The sequence below is a fragment of the Peromyscus californicus genome, unplaced genomic scaffold (genome assembly GCF_007827085.1).
Source record: "Peromyscus californicus insignis strain IS unplaced genomic scaffold, ASM782708v3 Scaffold_20__1_contigs__length_68692818, whole genome shotgun sequence".
NCBI lineage: Eukaryota > Metazoa > Chordata > Mammalia > Rodentia > Cricetidae > Peromyscus > Peromyscus californicus.
In genome coordinates, this window is record NW_026294503.1 from 65,767,428 (window position 1) to 65,791,209 (window position 23,782).

Here is a 23,782-nt window from a genome sequence, read left to right on the forward strand (position 1 = left end):
GCACTCAGGAGGCAGAGGCAGGAGGATCTCTGAGTTCCAGGACAGCCAGAGCTACACAGAGAAACCCTGTCTTGAAAAACAAGCAAACAATTTTTTTTTTTTTTTTTAGTTTTTCATAGCACAGTCCAGGTATGTGTCTGTTCCTCCAACATCTCCCATATCCCTGCTCCTGTCTCACTGCTCTCCATTTGTGGGTTCATGGCAGTTTGATAAATACGATGTCGAAGCTGTGTTTTTGTTTTGTGAAGCCTGTTTATTCTGTTGCAGAAGCTTTCAGATCCTTATGGTCTTAGAATACCTTTATATCTTTTAAATTAGTCAGGGATCGGTGAGATGGCTCAGTGGGTAAAGAAGCTGGCTGCCAAGGCTGACCGCCAGAGTTCAAATCCTGGACCCACCTGAACAGATTCCCATGAGTTACAGCACACATGTAAATGTACAAGTGATTGAGTGCCCCACACTGCCTTTTAAAAAGTATTTTAATCTATCTTGTTAGAAATTATATTTAAGAAAATTTAAAGATACTTATTTGTGTATGTATTTTAAACTTCCACATGCTCATATGCTAAAATCCTTTGCTGTTTTGTACCCACAGTTCTTAAACCATGAATGATGGCAACATGCATTATTCTTTGCCAAAGTTTGGACCCCTTGGCTATAAGATCTTCCAAATGTTGAAATAAAGTATTAAAACTCTTAAAAGTCTTCAAATAGAGCAAAGCTATCAGCCCACAGTCTCCCTGGGATGCTTATAAGGAAATAAGGATGATTAAAGTAGTTATCCTATCAGGTGTTATCATCAAATAGTTCTGACCGGATTGGGAGGGAGGTGGTTGGATAGACCTCAGGGACCACTGGAAGTCCTCAGATCACAGTTTAGGAATCACTGTGCTAGGGGAAGGGAAACATGAGAAGAGAATGACACAGAATTTAAAACCACCTATGTGCTTATCATATTTCAAACAGCCAGTGGTCACAAGCCTGTGGGTATCTACAGATTTGTGTGGAGAATGCAGGGTCCATCCATAAAGTCCAGAGCACCCGAGGGCTATTCTTCCAAGAAAAATCCATAGAAGCCACGTTTCTTAAGTAGCTCTGGTGTGACCATCAGAGAAGAGCCAGGGCACTTAGTTGGTTGAAAAGAAGAATTTTGAAAATAAGAAGTAAGTCCTGCTCATTTCATAAACCTGATTGGTCCCAGGAGTTAATAGAGCCATGGCCTTGGGACAATCGGTTTTTATTAAGTAAAATTAAATTTCTTTGTCAAATAAAACGTCTTTCCTTAGGTGGCGGTTAGCTCACAAGGCAGTGTCAGTGAGACATGATCCAGTCCAGGGTGGAGCAGGGGCCCATTACACGTGCGCGTGGCCACTTTGCACGGTAATCAGAATGTAAGCCATGTAATCTAGTTAAGTCTACTGTACACAAAGCAGTCCAAGAGATAGAGATTTAAAAAAAAAAAAAAAAAAAAAAAAAAGGCATTGTGCCCTTAAGGAGCTTGTAGATGATTTCCAAGGAGATCTAACAATGCAAAGGCTTCTGAACCTGGAGAGGGGTCTGAGTGCTGGAGGTGGCGCATGCCTTTAATCCCAGCACTCAGGAGGCAGAGCCAGGTGGATCTTTGTGAGTTCGAGGTCAGCCTGGTCTGCAGAGCGAGATCCAGAAAAGGTGCAAAGCTACACAGAGAAACCCTGTCTCGGAAAAAAACAAAAAAAAATTCTCTTCTATCCACTCATAGTTTGCTTTTGAATGTGTCTTTTATCGTAACTTAACCAATCCAAAGCCATTGCCCCTAGCTATTTCCTGTGTTTATAAGCTAATATTTCCCCACCCCAAACCATTCTAGGGCTGAGTGCCCAGTGCTTAAGTACCTCCTCTACAGCTCACATAGACCCCACATTGTTTCAGACTCTCCAGCCTTGCACTTTCTCAAACCTGCCTCCCTACTTGGACTGTTCCTTCCTGGAGACTGGCCCTCCACATTGTGGAGTAGCTGTCTGCGACAGAAGTGCAAAGCCTTCTCAGGGTGGTCCTTGTTACTGTTGAGACAGGGTCTTGATATGATTGCCTGACGGGATCACAAACCTGTGATCCTCCTGCCTCAGCCTCCTCAGTTCTGGGATGACAGCATGCCCAGCTTTCATCTTTGTATCTTAAGACACCATCTTCCAGCCAGTCGTTTTTTACCAAACTGTCTGTGGTGAAGGACTAGTTTCTATTTTTTTCCAATTGTTCATGCACTGATACTATTGTAAAACGTAACAATGAATTTCTAGAAAAATTACCATATTCTCTGATGTTATGACAATGTTAATTGCCATAAAACTTCCTAGTGTTCATCTGTCCTACTGTAAGCCAATAAGTTTTGTGTTAGCCTTGATCTGTGAATGTTGCGCTCAGCGCACACAGTGAGAAGAGCAGGTTCAGGGGAAGGAAGCAGTAACCCGAGGAGAGTGCCCAAGGACGCCTCGAGTGAAGTAGAGAGGCCCTGAGCCAGCGCACAGTGGACAGCACCGACTGGAAGAAGGAAGTGTAGGAGCTGGCCACGTGTGTACCCGTACAGTGCCAACTCACTCACAAACAAGATACAGTCAGCATGCTGGAATCGAACCAGAGTGCCGGCCCCTCTGTGGTGGAACAGTGAGGGTACTGAGAGATGGTGCTGAACTCAGCCACTTCCCACACAGCCAGCGTGCAGCATCTAAGTGGTCCACAGTGGCCTCACCGTCACGCCGGTGGCAGGGACCTCTGACTCTAATTTCTTTTCTTTTTTACTTTTTCTTTTTCTCCTTTTTTTAAAAAAAACTTTTGGGGTGCGGGTAGACCCTGGGCAAGCACTGTTACTGGACTGCATCCCTAGCCCTGACTGAGTTTCTTCATGTGGCTCCAGGGACAAAATTCAGACAGGTTTCAGAAGTTTGTGGGTTCCTTAGAGCCGAGTCAGGAAAAGACCACACAGCAGGTGAACAGAGTTCTTCAGAGAACATCAACCCTAGGGACAGGGGCTTTGTCCATCACAGGGAGAGACGGGAGCTAGGGACACTCGGAGCATAGAACCAGAAATAGAATTCTTTTTTTTTTTTTTTTTTTTTTGGTTTTTTTTTTTTGGTTTTTCGAGACAGGGTTTCTCTGTGTAGTTTTGGTGCCTGTCCTGGATCTCGCTCTGTAGACCAGGCTGGCCTCGAACTCACAGAGATCCACCTGCCTCTGCCTCCCAAGTGCTGGGATTAAAGGCATGCATTATTGACAGCACAGAGAATGTATGTTGACTCAGCTGTCATCTTAGCTGAAAATTAGGCCTAAACTCTAAGGCAAAACTCGTGTTGCAGTTTTGAGTTGTGAAAGTTCCCTCAGAACCCTTACTTGGTAAGGCTCGTCCCACAGAGCAGCGAGCATTGCCCTGGGTCAGTTGTTTAACGAGCTGCTCTCTTACAGAAGTGCTTCTCACGCTGGGCTTTCCTCTCCCTGGGAACACGTGAATACTTTGCAATCTATCAGTTTTCAGGAACTGGATCCCCTAACCTTTAACCTATATAGAGTTGTGCCTGAGATCAAGCCCTGTGACCCAAAGCTCCCCGGTGTGTGTGTATGTGTGTGTGTGGTGTGTGTGTATGTGTGTGTGGGGGGGTGGTGTGTGGTGTGTATGTGTGTGTATGTGGTATGTGTGTATGTGTATGGTGTGTGTGTGTGGTATGGTGTGTGTATGTGGGGTGTGTGTGTATGTGGTGTGTGTATGTGTGTGGGGGTGTATGGTGTGTATGTGTGTGTATGTGGTGTGTGTGTATGTATGATGTGTGTGTATGTGGTGTGTGTGGTATGTGTGTGTATGTGGTGTGTATGTATGTGTATGTATATGTGGTGTGTGTGTATGTGTATGTATATGTGGTGTGTGTGTGTATGTGGTGTGTGTGTGGTGTATATGTGGTGTGTGGGTGTGGGTGTGTATGTGTATGTGGTGTATGTATGTGGGTGGGTGTGTGTATGTGTGTGTATGTTGTGTGTGTGTATGTGTGTATATGTGTATGTGGTATGTGGGTGTGGTGTGGGTGTGGGGTGTGTGTGTGTGTATGTGGTGTGTGTGTATGTGTGTGTATATGTAGTGTGCGGTGTGTGTGTGTATGTGGTGTGTGTATGTGTGTGTGGGGTGTATGTGTGTGTATGTGGTGTGTGTGTGGTGTATATGTGGTGTGGGGTGTGTGTGTGTGTGTGTATGTGGTGTGTGTGTGGTGTATATGTGGTGTGTGTGGGGGGGGTGTATGTGTGTGTATGTGGTGTGTGTATGGTTCCCCCCACTTCCCTTTTTAGAAGCTCCATCTTCTCATCCTAGGCCGCCTGTATGGTTCATTTCCTCAAGGATGTCGGATAAAAGGAAAATTGAACGTATCAGTGCCTACAAAATGTTCTCTAACACAGGAACCCCAACTCCTCTGTGAGACTTTCTCAATTCATCTCTTCCTTCCATGTGTCTGTTAGGAGTAAAGTAATTACAAAGGCTCTGGCGTGTTGTGAGTTCAGGACTGGGTTACTGTGAGGGAAACACATATATTACAAATGAAAAATGAGGTCACACTTTTTCAAATGACAACAAGTCCAAATTGACCACTTCCTTTGACATTGAGAACACTTTGTCAGTTAGATCATGTTGCAGACTCCCAATAAACTAAGGGGGCTGTCTGCACCCTTAAGACTGATCAGCGTATTTAAAGCACGCACTGTGATAAAATCGTTTTATTTTAAAATGCCAACAGTAATGGAAATAGAACATGGTTTTGAGTGTTCCCTTTTCTGCTGTGTTAGCCGTCTTAAGTGAAAGAGTAATCATTGTCCCCAGACTTGTTCATAACACACACTTCCTGGGGGCCTCAGCGGTCGGGGAAGGGACGGCTTCCAGCCAGGTAGCACTCCATGGGCTAGCAAGCTCACTGCTCTCAACAGGATGCACAGGGGAATGGATTTGTCAGCTGACAGATCCTTCCACTACATCTGAGTGGTGGTTTGCCATGTGGGTTTTGGCGTATAACTTGGAAAGAGTTCATTATATGACATTATAACACAATTCTTTCCAAGATTATATTCACATGGATAAAGCTTCCCAACACTTAAAGTGAATTATTATAGGATGGGCATGGGTGAGCCCTGTCTCCTTCCACTCATAAGTAATCCTGTCAACAAACAGTAAGCACAATGAAAAATAGCCATCTCATCAATTAATAACTGCCTTTAAGTCACCTGCTTGTCAAGTGTATACTGTGTGTGTAGTGTGATCAATTACATTCATAAAATTATAATAAAAACTGAATATGAGAGAATTTGAAGAATATCTTAGGGACTCATGGTCACAGAATAAAGTTTTAAGGTTGCTTATTTATAGTTTTTTGATGCAGAGCAGTACTCAGTGGTAACCAATAAAACACATTTAAGCATAAAAATTCACTTTCGTAAAATTTTGGAGGAAATGTGCAATAGGAGTATGTGTTGATAAAAAGAATAAAAAGAAATGAAAAACTTGATAAAGAGTCTTACTTGAAAATGTGAGTGCTGGGAATTACGTAATTTACAACTAACTGAATTAGGAAATTATTCACAACCACTTACAATTCTGATTTTAAAAGATGTTGACTTTAAAGTGGAGGCGGTATATATCACGTGCCAGCTGACTAAACAGCAGCGTTTTGTGGTGTTATCAGAGCTCCAGACAGGTACACATGGAGAGAGGGCCAGAGGTGTGGCACCTCTAACGACTTTTGCTTCATGGGCTGTGGAGTCTTAACTTGGGCAGTATTTAAAAGCACTTTCTGTGAGAGTTGGTAGTAAGCACATAAAAAAAATAAAAAATAAACCCACAAAAAACAAAAACAAAAACCCTGTAATTTGCGTGCAGGGACCACCCAGCTAGCTGAGTAGCCAGGTGATCCCGGGTGTGTGGGCCTCGGGATGTGAGTAAGTGTGAAGTGATGCAGGGTAATAGACCTGCAGGGGTGCATGGGGCTGCTGGTTGGTCTCACACCCTCTCTCTCTCTCTTTCTGTCTCCCTTGCCCTCCCAGTCGCTGCTGAGCATCCCGGGCTCACCCTTCCTCTCCCGCCACAACAGCAAAAGCAGCATCTTCAGCTTCCGGGGTCCCGGGCGGTTCCGAGACCCCGGCTCGGAGAACGAGTTCGCCGACGACGAGCACAGCACGGTGGAGGAGAGCGAGGGCCGGCGCGACTCGCTGTTCATCCCGATCCGGGCCCGCGAGCGCCGCAGCAGCTACAGCGGCTACAGCGGCTACAGCGGCTGCAGCCGCTCGTCGCGCATCTTCCCCAGCCTGCGGCGCAGCGTCAAGCGCAACAGCACGGTGGACTGCAACGGCGTGGTGTCGCTCATCGGGCCCGGCTCGCACATCGGGCGGCTCCTGCCTGAGGTGAAAATAGATAAGGCAGCTACGGACAGCGTAAGGAAGTACACAGTGGCCCAGGCTAGGCATGGCAGTCTCTGCTCCTGCGCCCGCCCGCCCGCCCGCCCGCCCGCCTCTTGGGCTGCCCTCCATTCTGATTAACGCCCCTGCCCTGTCCTCCTTTCCATCCGCCCCTTACTCCCCTTAATCTCCCCTTAACTACTTTGCTTCGTTTACTCCTGCCCCGTCTTCCTTGTTTCCGGGCTCCTTTTATTTACCCCTGTCTCTTTCCCTCCACCTGGGTAAATCTGCCCCCCCACACACACACACACCTGCTTTGATGGAATGAAACTGACCAGTTGCCACCACCAGTGACCTAGTCTGAGCCGATCTGAAATCATTGCTTCTCTTCCGTCGTCTTTTCCTACCAGGAAAACAGCTTTGAATTTAAAGACCTTACTGTTTCTATTTTTTTCAATACTATTTTTGAATAATTTTCTGCCTCTCTACAAGGATGAGATGTGATTTTTTTCCAAAGAGGATTATTCATGCAGTATGCCGGGGTGGAGGTTGTACCAGGCGAGCGAGGCCAGCGGTTGAGACCAAGAGAGCACTGGACCCAGAGTCTCAGAAAGCATCGGGATGGGAAGAAATGAGGAGAGGAGGAAGTGGGAGGTTGGGGGAAGGAGGCAAGGGAAGCGAAAGATAAGATTAAACGGGGTGAGTTTTCAGGCTGTGGAGCAGTAGCGGATAATAGCTTTAGAGACTCAGTTGTCTAAGGGCTCAAAGTCCCCTCTTTGGGAAAAGCCATGTCTTAGCATTTCTTTAAATTCTAAGCTCTTTTTAAAGTTTTCAGTTATTATATCTCAGTAATCCTAACCATTCCCACCTCCACCTCTTGAAGGTCTTCCATGCCTCTGCAGCTGGTGTGAGCCCTGAGGCGGCATGCGTCCATTGTTCTAACCTCTCAGCCTCTAACAGCATGAAGACAGCCAGCCCTTTAATTAGCATGACGCATGTGTGAAAGAACGTGGATAATGGGGGGTGAAATATTCCTGAGTGATCTGTATTAGGACTTTAGGGCAGTTGTTGGCTGTGCGGATAAAAATCCACAAGATAGGGCTGGCATATGTAGCTTAATGGAGGACAAGGCATTTGGCATGCCGCCGGCCCTGGGTTTCCTCTCCAGCACCACACATTAGGTGGAAGAAAATGGAAAAGAAAAAAGTTCAAGTGAGTTTGAATGTGTTTGAGGTTGCTTCATCTCTCTCTGTCCTTTTATTTAGAAGGACAATGCCATGTCCCTTAGATACTTACGAGCTGCAAATGTTCCCTTCCTTTCTGTGTCATGGCTGTTGAATTTGGTGCTGGGATCCGACCAGGGTCTTCTACATAGGAGCTCAAACCTCTCCCACTGACTACACCTCTAGACCAGCCTATAGATTATTTTTAGAAGTGTTAACCTCTGAAGACCCAATCCTCTTCCTCCAGTTAGTTCTAACATGGTCTCTATTCGCTGAGTTGACTGTTTCCCTTCTGGAGACCTGATTATTTAAAGTTATGATGACAACTAATGATGAACAGTGACTCAAGTCCTCCAGCCTAGAGAACCGGCCGAAACAAACAAAGATATCACTGTTATATTACACCTTTGTTTTTGTATTGATTTTCACTGATTTATGTTTCTAGGGTAAATTGTGGGCTTTATACCTAGATAGTTAAAGACTCTGGGAAAACAAACAAGAATTGGTATCAGTGGAAAGTCAGGATAGGTCATGTGGTGGTACACTTGGGGCAGCTCAAAAATTCAAATATTGGCCGGGCGGTGGTGGCGCACGCCTTTAATCCCAGCACTCGGGAGGCAGAGGCAGGCAGATCTCTGTGAGTTCAAGGCCAGCCTGGACTACCAAGTGAGTTCCAGGAAAGGCGCAAAGCTACACAGAGAAACCCTGTCTCGAAAAACTAAAAAAAAAAAAAAAAAAAAGTTCAAATATTCAGAGCTGAATTTTGTTATACCGGAAGGTTTATGATTTATAAACCAAGTAACAAAGCTGACGTTTTCCCCAAAGAAAAGGGGTGAGATGTCCAGGAAGTGTTCTGACAGTTGGCTCAGCTTGGGTTTGGTTTTGTTGAGTTGGGCTGGGTTTGGTTTGGTTAGATTTGGTTGGATTTGGCTGGGTTTGGTTTGGTTTGGTTAGGTTAGGTTAGGTTGTGTTGGGTTGTGCTTGGTTAGGTTTGGTTGTGTTTGGTTAGGTTTGGTTTGGTTGTGCTTGGTTAGGTTTGGTTGAGTTGGGTTAGGTTTGGTTGGGTTGGGTTAGGTTTGGTTGAGTTGGGTTAGGTTTGGTTGTGCTTGGTTAGGTTGGGTTGAGTTGGGTTTGCTTAGGTGGTTGAGTTGGGTTGGGTTGAGTTGGGTTTGCTTAGGTTTGGTTAGGTTGTGTTGGGTTGTGCTTGGTTAGGTTTGGTTGTGTTTGGTTAGGTTTGGTTTGGTTGTGCTTGGTTAGGTTTGGTTGAGTTGGGTTAGGTTTGGTTGGGTTGGGTTAGGTTTGGTTGAGTTGGGTTAGGTTTGGTTGTGTTTGGTTAGGTTTGGTTTGGTTGTGTTTGGTTAGGTTTGGTTGTGTTTGGTTAGGTTTGGTTTGGTTGTGTTTGGTTAGGTTTGGTTGGGTTGGGTTTGCTTAGGTGGTTGAGTTGGGTTGGGTTGAGTTGGGTTTGCTTAGGTTTGGTTTGCTGAGTGGCTTCTGTTGTACTCCGTGGGAAAAATGTTTTTTAGGTTCAGTTAAGCAGATGGCTGTGGAGTACAGCTTCATTTCCTCTGTACTGTGGCCTACAGAGTTCCTCCTGGGGGCCTTTGGAGGAGCCCAGTGTCTGGTCCACATAGGCACTTAGGAGGTTCTCTAAGTGATCCTGAGTGATGACGGTGATAGAATGGAGGTCCCAAGGCCAGGAGATCAGAGCTCCAACGTGACAGGAAGAGGCAGTAGGCAAGAGCATGTCATTCTCAGCGTCTTCATAACCAGCAACACTGTTTTATTAGAAGCCATAATGCTTCAGTTAGGGCTGGTTGTTTATGGTGTGAGAAAATGGGTCAGTTGCATTAACAGCCCATGAAGAACCAGACAAAGTAGGATGTATCGGCTCTGTAGTATGCGGTCAAATCCACATAAAGACAGACATCGAGGGGAAGGTCAGAGAAGTTGCCTTTGGGATGAGAAGTTATTAGTTATTTTTCCCTTCCTTGTGATTTTCTTATTTATGTATCTACCAACTACCCATATTTTGTGTGTGATACTGGGCGTCTAACCCAAGACCTTGCACATTCTGAGCAAGTGCTCTATGACTGAGCTACATTTCTTTCTAGCCCTTGGGTTTTGTTTGGTTGGTTGCTTGTTTTGAAACAAGGTTTCCCTGTGTAGTTCCAATTGGCCTTGTTCTCAGTGTGTAACCCAGGACGGTGTTGAACTCAGTATCCTGCAGCCTCACCCTCCCAGTACCGGGTCTATAGACATGCCACCACATCTTACTATCGCTTAATTTTTGTGACCACACTATAAAGTAGGTCATTTTTGTCCTCAGAGAGAGATTTGGTAACTTGTGTGTGTGTATGTATAAGTGAAACTTGAACCAAGGTCTCCTAAAGCCCAAGAGATCTTTCTGACAGCTAGACTTTCAGCTTCTTTGCAAAGCTGGAGAAATACTTACTTTTCTTAAAATGGCATATTAATACTTTTATGTTAAACATTATAATTTTAATTATGAGCTTTAAGGTATTAACTACTCGTCTGGCAGCCTAGACCCAATAAATAGTCACCTCTCTTTGGGCTGAGCTATAGTGACCCTGCTGTCAGACATGTTGGGTTGTGCCTGTAGTCGAGAATGAACCTGTCTCACATGTACTCAAGCTTCATGGACTGAAATAGGAGCCGCTGCCGCCACCGCCGCTGCCGCCGCCGCCGCCACTGCCGCCAGTGCACCAGTGTCCTTGAACTTGTCTCACACGTACTCATACTTCATGGACTGGACTGGGAGCCGCCGGTGCACCAGTGTCCTGGCTTAGGACACCACATGCACAGTTTTGTTCTTTGAATTTAGTTAAGAAATGCAGTACTCTGCTTAAAACAACACAAGGAGAGGGGGCTGGAGAGACGGCTCAGAGGTTAAGAGCACCAGTTGCTCTTCCAGAGGACCTGAGTTCAATTCCCAGCACCCACATGGCAGCTCACAACCATCTGTAACTCCAGTTCCCGGGGATCTGATGCCCTCTTGTGGATTCTGCAGGCATTGCGTGCACATACTGCACAGACAGACATGCAGGGAACAGCCGTACACATAAAATAAAGACTTCAGACATTATATCATAGGTGTCTCAAAAAAACATTCACATTCTCATTAATTATGTGGTCAGTATTGAATAATCATTTTTTTTCACAGTTCAGGAATTTTTACACTTGTTTTTTGCTGAAGCACAGGAGGAGGAGATTTTTCTGTGTCTTTCTCTCTGAACTGGAAAAGTAACAGAATCTTTGCTTTCTCATGAAGAACGCAGGTGCCACCAGCACCCAGAAATCCCACTTAACACCGAAATCTGTTGAGGCAGATTGCAAATGCCCAAGCTTTACTCCTTGAGAGAGGGCCGCCGCTTTTGTCTTCATTGTTAGTTAAGCAGCCTGTCCCGGGCTGCACAATAAGGAGAGTTGGGATGCGGATGCAAAGCTTTCTCTACCACATGTCCTGACTCTAAAGCCCACGGTCCCCATTTACTCATGTGACTCTGGGAAACTATATCCTTTGGCCCATTTTCTTCTCTGTAAAAAAACAAAGTCAAAAACAAGAAAGCAGCAGAGGAGGGCCTTTGCTGTGGGCTACTGTGAAGGTTAGATGTGCTGACCTTGGTGTTGAGGTGTTCACAGAGCGTGTATCTCCCCATGTGGTTTTCATGCTCCCTTCTCGCTCTTTTAGCCCCAAGAAAGATAGAAGAATTGAGTGGCCTGCCTTAGGAAGGGCGGGACTCCTTCTAAGACTATAAAGATCCTTTGAGAAAAAGAGATTAGTATAGACTTATTCCAAAGTAGAGCCTTGCAAGAACTGTAGAAATGTTTGAATGGGAGATTGGGTTGATGGTTGTAATGGTTCTAAGAAAGCACCTGGCAGATGAAGTTCAGTTGTGAATTCCTTGTGAGAGGAATTTAGAATCGTATGAAGTGGGAGTTTCCTTGGGCAGATCTGGAGAAATGTGGGCAGAACCGGCCACTTACAGAAGCAGCAGTGTCTCCATGGAAAGGGCTGCAGTTCAGGAGGCTGGACGGACGTCAGTAGCCAAGCACCCTGAGAGACTTTGAATTTGGGTTAGGAGGGATGGAGCTAACTTATGCTGAGTTTAGGGTTGGTTGTTGTGGTGGTGGTGGTGGTGGTGGTGGTGGTGGTGGTGGTGGTGGTGGTGGTGGTGTGTGTTCCTGGGATTCTGAGATTGTATGTGTGCTAGAGAAGCACTGAGCTCATTGAGCTGGAATTCCAGACTCCTTTACTTTCTTTTAGAAAGTAACCCAAGCCTTGAGCTTCCGACCCTCAGTCCTCCAAGTGTTGAGTTTGCAGATGTGTGCCACAGTGCCTGACCAACCCTGCCCAGAGGTCAGCAATCCACCCCCTCCCCCAGCCCAGTGACTCTCAGCCCCCAAGTGGTAAGAGTTGACTGCAGCTTCTAGCATGGGTCACTTCCCAGAATCCCTAGCAGAGCCCTAGGTGGTGAGCCCACTATAAAGCTGCTTCACCTGCTGGGCGGTGGTGGCATACACATTTAGTCCAGAGCTTGGGAGGCAGAGGCAGGCAGATCTCTGTGAGTTTGAGGCCAGCCTGGTCTACAGAGTGAGTTCTAGAACAGCCAAGGCTACACAGAGAAACCCTGTCTCAAAAAAAAAAAAAAAAAAAAAAAAAGTTGGTTTATCTGAAGCAATCTACCATCCATCGGTGTCTGTGGTCTGATTGTAGAAACAACAGCCAGCCATTGCTCCTGAGGGTGTAAAGTTCCTCAGAAAGCAGCATAGCGTTGTCTTGTGATCCAGCAATGCTGATCCTAGTACACACACAAGAGAACTGAAGCATGTTAACACAAAACAGATACACGGATATTCACAGTCATTAGTCATAGTGATTGGAAAGTGGAACACCCAAATGTTCATCACCCAATGAACAACAGGCGTTTCAGCCCCTCAAAAGAGGGTTGTTCGGCTGTTAAGGGGAACGAGGTTGTATGTACCATGGATGGAACACAGAGATAGGCTGAGTGAAGCAGCCAATTGTAAAAGGTTATTATATGACTGCATTTAATGAAAAGAGGCAAATCCATAGAGAGAGAAATCGGCTTTGACTGGCAGAGTCTAGAGGAGAGTGGGGTCAGGAATGACTGTGAACGGGCACAGATGTTGTTAGGCAGTTTCAGTTTGAGTTTATGTCCTCAGAGATGGAGACTCCACCTCTCAGTCAGTCTGAGTTGATAAAACACTGGAGTCTACATCTGCAAGTGCACAGTGACAGATTTCATGTGAGACCTTAGAGCTGTGATTGGCCAAAGGACTCAAGCCCCTGGATTATGACAGACAGCCCAGGGAGCCAGCCTCATTGACCACTTCCCTAATTTTAGTCCTCATTTGCCGCTAAGGTCCAGGTTTACCAGAGTAAACTGGTCATACACCGCAGTCAGTCACGTGGGCCGTTCTGCCCCCAGTTTCTCAGCCAGTAGCTTCCAGTGTCAGTGGCCCTGGCTGGAATCAGGGCACATCAGGAGCCCACTCTCTGCCCAGTGGAGCACCCCACTTCTCAGCATGCCTGAGTCCCTGACAGAATCAAATGGCAGCAAGTGACTGTAGCACAGTCTGAATTTGCAGCCCGTGTCCTTCCTTTGGTTGGCCTTGACTGTTTCTGTAATTCATGTAACAGTGACTCCTTCGCCACATACTCTGTGGCCCATATTCCTTGTCAAAGCATTCCACTGTTAGCTGGTTGCCCAAGAGGTGCCACATTTGCAGGTGAAAGGATGTGGAGGGATTGTCTGACAGCCAAGGATTGCTCCAGCACTGTGAAATGCGTGGTTTTGATTCAGCTTCCTTCAGTCAACAAGGTGTTTCTGTTTTGAGATGTACCCAGGTGTGTAGTTCATTCAGGGATTCACCTCCTGGTGGGCTGACACCTGAACTTAAATTGCCACCTGCTGCTCCTCTGACATCCTCTGATTCTCTCTTTTGTATCTGGTATTCTCTTGGCTTGCCTCTAAGGTTCTTGTTTGAGTTCCTAAATTTTTCATTTCCACTTTTACCACAATTTGGGTTTCCTTTTGTGGTTCCATTTCCACTTTCATGTGCTCAGCTCTTTTCTTCATTGCATTTCACTGTTTTTTTGTGTGTGTGTTTTCGTAGATTTCATTAATGGATTCATTCATAGCCTCTTTAAGGTCCTTGAGCATATTCATAAGAGCTATTTTGAAGTCCTCACCTTGTGCTTTATCTACATCGAATTTCTCAGGGCCTGCTGTAGTAGGTCTGCTGGGCTCTGGTGGAAATACTGTCCTGGTTGTTACTGATTGTGTTTTTAGGCTGGAGTCTAGGCATCTGGGTCTGGGATGACTGTGGTTCTAAGTGTTGATTTGGTCTTGTCTTGGTTGGTTTCTGTTGCCCTCTCGGACTTAGTCCCTGATGGATGTGGTCACTGGGAATCCTGGGTAGAACTCGTTTGTGGGTTTGGGGAGCTGATATGCAGGAATGGGGATGGGCTAGAAGGGTGGGGAGATGGGGGTGGGAGGCTGAGTGGTACATGAGGAAGGAAAGCTGTGTCTGCCAGAAGAATCTGTGGGTCCACAGGGAAGACAGGCCCATGCTAGTGGTTGTCACAGAGCTAGGGATAAGCCTGGGTGATTGACATTGGAGGACAGGACCATGCTAGTGGTTGTCACAGAGCTAGGGATAAGCCTGGGTGATTGACATTGGAGGACAGGACCATGGCCAGCTGGTTTCCAGGGAGACAAAGGGATGGGTGAGGAATGTAGGGGAGGATTTGCTTAGTCCCTGGGGATGGGGCAGAGAGGAGGGAACGCCACAGTAGGTAGTCTCCTACAAACCTGGGGATAAGACTGGGGAGCCAGAAGGAGAGTGAAGACCCCACCTGATTCCAAGGCCAGTATGAAGCCCTGGTGAGGCTGGGGCTTACAGTGACAGAGGTAGTTGAGCTGTGGGAGTGCATATATGTAGCAGGAATTTTAACAGTTCTTATTAATAAAATCAAACCTGAGGCCAGTTATTGGGGTGAAATGCTGGATGGTCAGAGAGACAGAACAAGCCACAGCTAACCTCACCTGGCCAACTTCTCAGCTGATTCTGTTTCCTCAGACTGGAAGCCTCTGAGTCCTCATCCAAATGGCTTTCAGCTGAACTGCTGCTAGAAGCCTGAAAGCTTAACCAGCCAAATGCTGCTAGTTTCTGGTCCTCATGCCTTATATACCTTTCTGCTTTCTACCACCACTCCCTGGGATTAAAGGCTGCTTTCTGGGATTAAAGGTGTGTGTCACCATGCCTGGCTGTTTCCAATGAGGCCTTGAACTCAGAGATCCAGAGGGATTTCTACCTCTGGAGTGCTAGGATTAAAGGTGTGAGTGCCATCATTTTCTAGCCTTTGTATCTAGTGACTGTTCTGTCTCCGACCCCAGATAAGTTTATTAGGGTGCACAATATTTTGGGGAACACAATGCCACCATACATATATCCTCTTTAGTGCATTGTTTGAGATCTCTTGACCACTGTTAACTGATTTTATTGAATTGTTGCTAGTTTCTTTGATGCCGTAGATATAAGTCCATTATGACAAAATCCAACATCAATTTTTATTTTGTGATATTGCTTTCTGCATCTTGTTCAAGAACTCTGCCTCTGCCTTCAATGTTATGAAAATGTTGTTGACAGCTTAATGGCTTTTGGTTTCATAGTCACATCTCCGGTCTTCTCAAATTAATTTTTGTGTATGAAGTGAAGTGAGGATTAACCTGATGGGTCCTCAGTCTTTCAGCACCACTTGTGAAGGCTTTCTTTTCCCGCCATGTCGGTGCCTCAGGCAAACGCATTGTTTCATGCACTGTGAGTCATGTCTGGCGTCCGTCCGCTCTGCTCCCTGCATTCTCTCTAATTATGTCAACGCATGCTAGCCTTCTTCATTCCCACCTCGTAAGAAGTTTTGAAATGGGGTAATACAAATCTTTTAAACAAAAATCTGCGTGCATTTAGAGGTGTGTGACGGATGTCCTTCAGGAGGTTATTTGAACATTCTCAGTCTTTCTAAAGATTCATTTTTCTTTCTCCAGCCTTTACATGTCCTTAATAATTTCAGAAACATCAGTTTCTTCCTAAAAGCCTTGAACTTTGTTGGGCATTACACTGAACTGGTGAGTCTATTTGAAGAGAGAGGACATCTTAATTTTGGTATCAGTGGACATCATTTATCTAGTATAAATAAAAATATACTCCCTTTAATCCCAGCACTCAGGAGGCAGAGCCAGGCGGATCTCTGTGAGTTCGAGGCCAGCCTGGGCTACCAAGTGAGTTCCAGGAAAGGCGCAAAGCTACACAGAGAAACCCTGTCTCGAAAAACCAAAAAAAAAAAAACAAACAAACAAACAAAAAAAAAATATACTCCTTTATTTAAGTCTCCTGAAGTATCTCTCAGGAAAGCTGCATAATTTATCATGGGAGTCTCACATATTTAAATAGTTTTATTCTATATTACCATAAAGATACAATTTTTAGAGCTTTATTTTTGAAGTATTGCTGGGATATAGAAATACAGTAGATTTTTCCATTCTATACATTGTAGCATCTTGGTTCTATTAGCTGTGGAGGGTTTGGAGAAAATTTCATAGTTTCTATATATACAATAATATTTTCTGTTAATAGCTGCCGTATTTACCTTTTTATTTTCTTTACTGCACTAGCCTGGACTTCAGATTCAGCTGATAGGAGTGACGAGAGAAGACAGCTTCTCTCCTATTTAAAGAAAGGGTTTCAAGTCTGACCCAGAGGTGTGGTGCTGGCTCTCTCCGGTCAGGCTCCCAGAGGCGTGGTGCTGGCTCTCTCCGGTCAGGCTCCCAGAGGCGTGGTGCTGGCTCTCTCCGGTCAGGCTGAAGCTGCCTGTCCCCTTTACGTTTGTTGAGCTACAGTGTCGCAGAGGTGTTTGATTTGTAGATGCTGGTTTCCCGTGTCTGTGAGGTGATCTTATGCATCCGCTTTGTTCTCTCAGTCTGACGACGCTGACTTCCCTGTACCCTCTCTCTGGTCTCCTTCCATTGGCCAGAAGGAGACAGGAATAGCAGTCGTTCTGACTTAATAAGCTGGAAGGTCAACTTTTCGTGGTTTATGTGGAGATCTTTAAAAAACAGCCAAGACTGGGAGTAAAGAGCACATGGCGTGAGTCCAGTCCGCGTCTCTGCAGAGGCGAGAATGGGGGCTTCCTTAGCGGGGGTCCTCAGATGACGGCCTAGTGAGCTCACTCGATCTTCAGACTCTGCTTTCACTAATCCTGGTTTTTAAGGTCATTATTAATATATTCTGAAGAAGTTATATCTTGTTTTATACAGATGCAGAAAAAAGTAAGATACCGAAACCATATTATATGTAATTTCCCATTCCTTAGTCGTCGTTTGGTTCTTTGGGAGAGAACATTCTGAAAACCATCTGTCATATACACTGTAGATTGATTGAAGGGTCAACTCAGTAACAGTCTAGAATCAATCCAGTGGCAGAAGTAAGTGTCTAATATGCAGAGCCTTTGTATGTTCATTTTTACATGATTATCATTTCTGCAGTGTAGCAGGTTAATCTGATTTGTTAAATGTTCTATCAGAATGGAAACCCTAGCAGAAAGTGGTTCCTCAGAGAAATGTGTATTTATCTGAGATAATGGGTCAGTCATACTTACATACACAGATGTCTTTATAGTACTACAGTTAGAAATCCCCAAGGAAATCAGTTCTTCATCCTCTCCATTTCTTCTGTAGCTCTGCTGCACAAACAAGTAAGGCCCACGTGAACCAAATGTGTTGGTCGGTAAGACAGTGTGAGTCAACACTTTGATGAGATAAATTTTGTCATCTACTAGGAATTATTACCCTCTGCCATCTTTCAGATCTAAAGCGTGTAAGGACCGAGGGGTTTGGGGAGCTCCTTAGAAGTGTTTTATTTCTAAGACAACCAAGATCATTTTGCAACTGATCTGGCATGCTTCTCTCAACTCATATGAACATGTCTTTCCTGTGCTAGAAATGGTGACTGTCTGTCTAAGCCACCACGGAAGGAGCAGGAAAGACCACAGAGGTGGCGTAGTGCAGGACAGCATGGTTACTAAAGAGGTGGTTTTTAAACCTTCCATTAAGACTGGTCTGATGTAAAATAGTCACAAAGAGCATAATCCAGGGGCAGTAAGAAACTCATCCCTGGGAGCTGAAAAGGCAACTGCTTTTCCAGAGAATCCAGGTTTGAGTCCCAGCACCCACGTGGCTTCTCACAACTGTCTGTAGCTCCAGTCCCAGAGGATCTGATCTCCACAGGCACCAGTCACAAACATGCTACACAGACATGCACACAGGCAAAGCACTCACATCCACATTACAAATGGTGGTGGTGGTGGTGGTGGTGGTGGTGGTGGTAGTGGTGATGGTGCTAAACTCTACTGCAGCCCAGCACACCACTATTAAGCATTAAACAAATATATTTTATAACAACCCAGTGATATATTTACCATTTGTATTTTATTTGGTTGGGAAATTTAAACATTGTAATTTAATTAAATGGGTTTTGTTTTGTTTTGTTTTCAAGACAGTATTTTACTATGTAGCTCTGATTGTCCTGGAACTCACTTTGTAGCCCAGGCTGGCCTTGAACTCACAGAGATTCACATGCTTCTGCCTCACTAGTGCTGGGATCAAAAGTGTGCATCACGCCAGGCGGTGGTGGCGCACGCCTTTAATCCCAGCACTCGGGAGGCAGAGCCAGGCGGATCTCTGTGAGTTCGAGGCTAGCCTGGGCTACCAAGTGAGTTCCAGGAAAAGGCGCAAAGCTACACAGAGAAACCCTGTCTCGAAAAACAAAAAACAAAAAACAAAAAGTGTGCATCACTACATCCAGCATAAAAGTGAGGTTTTGTTTTTTTTTAAATTGGCCACTTTTAAATGTCCAGAGAAGCATATGGTGCAATATACTTAAGATCAGTCTTATCTCACTTTCTTCTGTTGTAGCTGGAGTTTTCTCTCCAGGTCCCACCAAGCCTCGGCAGTCCGACAGCCCACTTATAAAATAAACACACAGACGCTTATATTATTTACAAACTGTGTGGCTGTAACAGGCTTTTTGCTAACTGTTCTTATATCTTAAATTAATCCATTTCTATAAATCTACACCTTGCCACGTGGCTCGTGGCTTACCGGCATCTTTACATGCTGCTTGTCATGGCGCAGCTGGCAGTGACTCCCTCTGCCTTCCTGTTCTCTCAATTCTCCTCTCTGTTAGTCCCTTCGTCTATACTTCCTGCCTGGCCACTGGCCAATCGGTGTTTTATTTATTGACCAATCAGAGCAATTTGACATACAGACCATCCCACAGCATTCTATGGCTTGGAGAGGGCTTAGAGCCCCGGCTTCCTAACGCTTAGCCAGGCTGATATTTGCTCACCATTTAGAAGGGACGGGGATGTCACTTCTCCAGGCAGAAGCAGCATCTGGGAAGGAGCGCAACCTCCCGAGTTCCGGGTGGAGGTGAATTTGACTTATTTTGGCAATAGATCAACTCCAGCCAAATGTTGTGGCTATAAGGTGAGGACAGGAAGACAGGGTTGTGGTGCCCCAGGCTGCGGTTTTCCTACTTTACGCTTAACCAGATGAGGTATTCAGGTCCCAGCCAGAGTCGTGGTTCATTGAAGATTTGATTAAATATAATCCATGGCCGACTTACTGCATTCTGTTTCTTAAAGTGAGTAGGATTATAGGGTCGAGTAGTTTATTTGTTTTAAATGTCTTAGGGAGCAGGACCTAAATCCAGTTAGAAAGTGGTTACTATCAGGATGTCTTGCCGGCCGTTTGTTAACTGTGGCTCGCAGGGCTCACAGCTGGGTAAGACTTGTGGCAGCTCAAGCCAGACCAGATGCCAACGTGGAGAGGGGAGGTAGGCGTGAAGTCTACCCCTGGCTGCTGGGAGAGGTAGGAGAACACAGAGTTGGGTGGGTAGGGAAGTGGGAGAGCGGACCTGAGAGAAGTTGGGAAAGGGAGTACCCATAATCAAAACACATATGGGATTCTCACAGAACTACTAGAAAATGTTCAAGACTTTAAGAGAGCGATGCAGATCACAAGGCTTTTGCTCACACTCTGGACCATCAATCCAGTGGGGCCCAAGCCTTGCGTACCAGACTTCACTCACCCCTGTTTGCTTTGTTGTGTTTCTTTATTGTTTTAGGGAACAACTGAAGTGGAAATCAAGAAGAAAGGCCCTGGGTCTCTCTTGGTCTCCATGGAGCAGCTGGCCTCCTACGGACGTAAGGACAGGATCAACAGCATCATGAGTGTCGTCACAAACACGCTAGTAGAAGGTATGTGCCCGGGTCCCTGTTGGCAGCCGATCTGGGAGTGTGTCGTGTGTGTGGCAAATGAGACCCTGCCCCTCGATGTGAGCTTTGCAAAACTCGGAGCCTTTGCAATAGATCTTACCAAACATAGAAACCAGGGCCACAGACTGTCCTCCCGAAGCCACATTCAAAGAATCAAATAAAGACCTAAGGTCTGCCTCTGGCATCATACAGAGGCAAGAAGGATGGAGAAGAGTGTGGAATGGCCAGAGGGTCCCTAGAGGCTCCAGTGAAACCATCCTGGGTAGATGCTGTGGGTAGAGCGGCACATTCCACATGATGGAGTCCCTTCCTGGCCTCGGCCTCACAACATCCTCTTTTCCTCTCTAGTGACTTGCAGCCCTTTAGATGTTTTCCGAAGGAACACGTTCTGTGCATTTGATGGCCCCTAATTCTGCCACTCTCCAGACACCCCACACATCCACAGATAATGTGTGATATGTGACGAGATAAGCCCCAAACCAAGAGTCTCTCCCCAAGACTTTGTGCCACAGGGGGAAGCCGCCACTTTCGAATCCTAACCGGTCTCCAGTGATGTCGCTGTGCTGACATCTCCCGGCTCCATTTTCTCCCTGACACAGCTTGGCCTACCATGGAACTGCTGAGAAGTTTCCTTTAGGCCAGGGTACCTCTGGCAACCACCACCCTCTCTGCAGTCCTGTGTGTATCCCAGGCTCCTCTTGGAGGTAAATGCAGTGACTAGGATCCCTCACATGGGAGTCCCATTTCTGTGAGGATTTTCTTCATCCAGTACTGCTTTACCTTTAGATAGCTATTCTCAGAGTACACACGAACAATCTGCCTCAGCACTCACCGTGGTCCTTGAGATGATGGCACTTAGGAGTGTCCTGCTAGCCACAGGACATGTGTGTGTGTGTGTGTGTGTGTGTGTGTGTGTGTGTGTGTGTGTGTGTTGGGATGTGGGTACCATGGAAAGAGAATTCCTAAGAAACCCCTGTAGGAGTATTGTTACCCCCAGAGAGAAATGAGACACACCATAACTGGGCTTCAGAGAGCATCAAGTCAAGTGTGTCTAATTGTTAAAAACTGAACAGCCTCCCTCCAGCTGCCCAAACAACCACCGTCCATTCTAGTTTTTTTCAGTTCCCGTTGCGTTCAGTGTCTGAAGGAACATCTTCAAGCTTTGTGGCTTGTGTTTTGAGGTTTCAGGCAAATTACTGCAGACTATAAGAATTCCAAGTTGAGAAACACTAGTCTGAGAATTTTGACTCATTTTATTATTCACTTAGAGACCAAGACAGGATCTTTCCAAGTGTACCTGGCAGTTCAGGAAGAAGAACAAACTCCGTGGATACAGTCATGATTGGCAGGGGCATGGGAACAAGAGAATGATCTATCCAGAGCAGCAATTACTGATTGCTCGTTGTAGTGGCCTGGAGACTCAGGGTTCGGCCAGTGTGGAGACTCAGACAACATTGTCAGACTGGCCTTCGCTGTGCTTGGAATTCCTTGTGGAAGCCATAATTGGATCTATGCCACTGGAGCAATTGCACCTTAAAAACTGACCTTGTCTTTCCCCATTCTGCTCTCACATTCTCTACTTTCCACTAGCCACGCATTAAAAAGAAAAAGATGGAGCATCCCTCGGGCTGGAGGCGGCTGTGGCTGCAGTTGTGGTCATCCGGCACAGCTCTGTTGGTAGGCCCAACTGTTCCCGTAGCCTGTCCCCGAGCCCAGACACCCCTCCTGTCCTGTCCTGTGTCTTGACCCCTTTAACTGAAGCTGATGAGCTAGAACTGAGTAGTGTGAGGAGACAGAAGACATTAACTGATTTTTAACCACTGACTCTGCTGTATTTACTGCCTGCTACATTAAAAACATTAAATGAGTAGTCATTCCTGTTTCCCAGACTTAAAATTGGGAAGCTCTGACATTGATCTAATCTAAAGATTTCATTGATTTTGAACCAGTGAAACAGACTCTTGCCTATCTAAAGGTTTAGATACTGTAGTGAGAGTTCTAGAACCCTGTTCTTTTTTTTTTTTTTTGGTTTTTCGAGACAGGGTTTCTCTTGTGTAGCTTTGCGCCTTTCCTGGAACTCACTTGGTAGTCCAGGCTGGCCTAGAACTCACAGAGATCCGCCTGGCTCTGCCTCCCGAGTGCTGGGATTAAAGGCGTGCGCCACCACCGCCCGGCTTAGAACCCTGTTCTTAAGGAGAAAAATCTCTCTGCCCTTCCTCACACCATCCTATTGAAAACTCACTTAGCCGTGTGCAGTAGACTCCACCAAATCCCCAGCTAGCAGAGCCTTAAGCTCCGGGGATGCTTCGGGCCTGGGTCAGATGTAGGCCTGCACTAAAGTTGAGGGAGGAGAGAAGACCCTGGGGAGGGGGAAGGGGCGTTAGTGATGGTGGGTGGAGGGGCTGATTCCCTGGAGAGAACTGGCCGCACACTCACGGCCTCTCCAGCATCATCCAGCCGGAGCTGTCAGTGTCTGCCATCACCTCTTTGGTTCAGCTGAAAGTGCAGAGGCTGTGGGGACTCTTTCCTACCTAGCCAAAAATTGCTGAAAGTTGTCAAGTCGAGCTGAGGGAAACTCCTACCAGAAACTTGTTGGTCCATCCAAGTCTCCGTCGTGATGAACTTAACAGGCGCACTTTGAAGATGGTTTCCAGTATTCCTAGGACTGAGATGTGTGGGTAACCCCTCTAAAAGTATCCAGAAGCAATGTAGGAGAAACTCCACAAACCTTCAAACACTTCACTCCTTTATCTGAGCTCATTCTCCCAACAAACACTTTATCTTGGAGGCCTGTGGGGCCTGGCCATAACAGCAAAGTCCCTGTAAAAACATCAGGTACAGTGTGTGTATCTGTTGTTCTGTCACTAGGGAAGCTGAGGCAGGAAGATCCAGTGAACCCCATGAGGCAACATAATGAGACTCTGACTCAAAATAAAATAATAACGAACTAGCCGGGCGGTGGTGGCGCACGCCTTTAATCCCAGCACTCGGGAGGCAGAGCCAGGCGGATCTCTGTGAGTTCGAGGCCAGCCTGGGCTACCAAGTGAGTTCCAGGAGAGGCGCAAAGCTACACAGAGAAACCCTGTCTCGAAAAACCAAAAAAAAAATAATAATAATAATAATAATAACGAACTAAAAAGGAACTAACAAGCCTCCCCATTGAGTCAAGGATCTTCTCCACTTCATCGTACCCTCTGTGGAGCTGATCGCCCGAGGCTCGCCCCTGCCCCGGGATAGATAAGGGGTACGGAACAGGTGACCCCGTGGGGATCTTTTGGCCTCCGGGAGGGTGGAGAACCCCCTTGATCTCTGGTAGAACCTGAAGCCTCGTGCTGTGTAGTGTGGTAATTATGTCATCTCTCAAATGTGAACAGTCAGGGCTTCATCTTCCACAGTCGAGCCGCCGAGCTGCAGACATTTGGAGAAGGGAGGAGATAAAAAAGGAGCGGAACCAGATTTCCAAATATGTACTGTAAGAATTTATGGAAATAAGAGAACCTTTTCGTTTTCTTTTTTGGGGAAGCAAACTAAATTTACCTTGGGAAAGGAGGGAGTTCTGAGAGAAAGAAGCCGAGGCAGGTTCTCTTCACAGACTTCTTTTCCCACGCAAACTCCCACGTGGCTCTCACTGGGGCCCTTCAATCTGAAAACCAAGGCAACCATTTTCTTAGCAACCAGGGAGCCAGTCAGATACCCAGCCTACCTAAAATAAAGCCATCACCCTGAGCCACAGCCAGCTGGCTAGAGAAAGGACAAACAGGATGGTTGACAGCAGCCATCCTGC

The 23,782-nt window shown here is 46.1% G+C and overlaps 1 protein-coding gene across 10 annotated transcripts in view; it reads left to right on the forward strand.

The window, feature by feature from the left end:
- The window catches only part of Scn8a (sodium voltage-gated channel alpha subunit 8), a 175,757-nt gene that overhangs the window by 101,376 nt on the left and 50,599 nt on the right, over positions 1-23,782 (forward strand). For 6 of the 10 annotated variants that reach the window (XM_052749004.1, XM_052749001.1, XM_052749000.1 and 3 more), the window contains exons 12-13: positions 6,046-6,432; positions 19,848-19,980. In XM_052749004.1, the coding sequence (XP_052604964.1) occupies positions 6,046-6,432; positions 19,848-19,980 (520 nt within the window). The remainder of the gene's footprint in view (positions 1-6,045; positions 6,433-19,847; positions 19,981-23,782) is intronic. The other 4 variants (XM_052749006.1, XM_052749009.1, XM_052749005.1 and 1 more) reach the window with 1 other exon arrangement.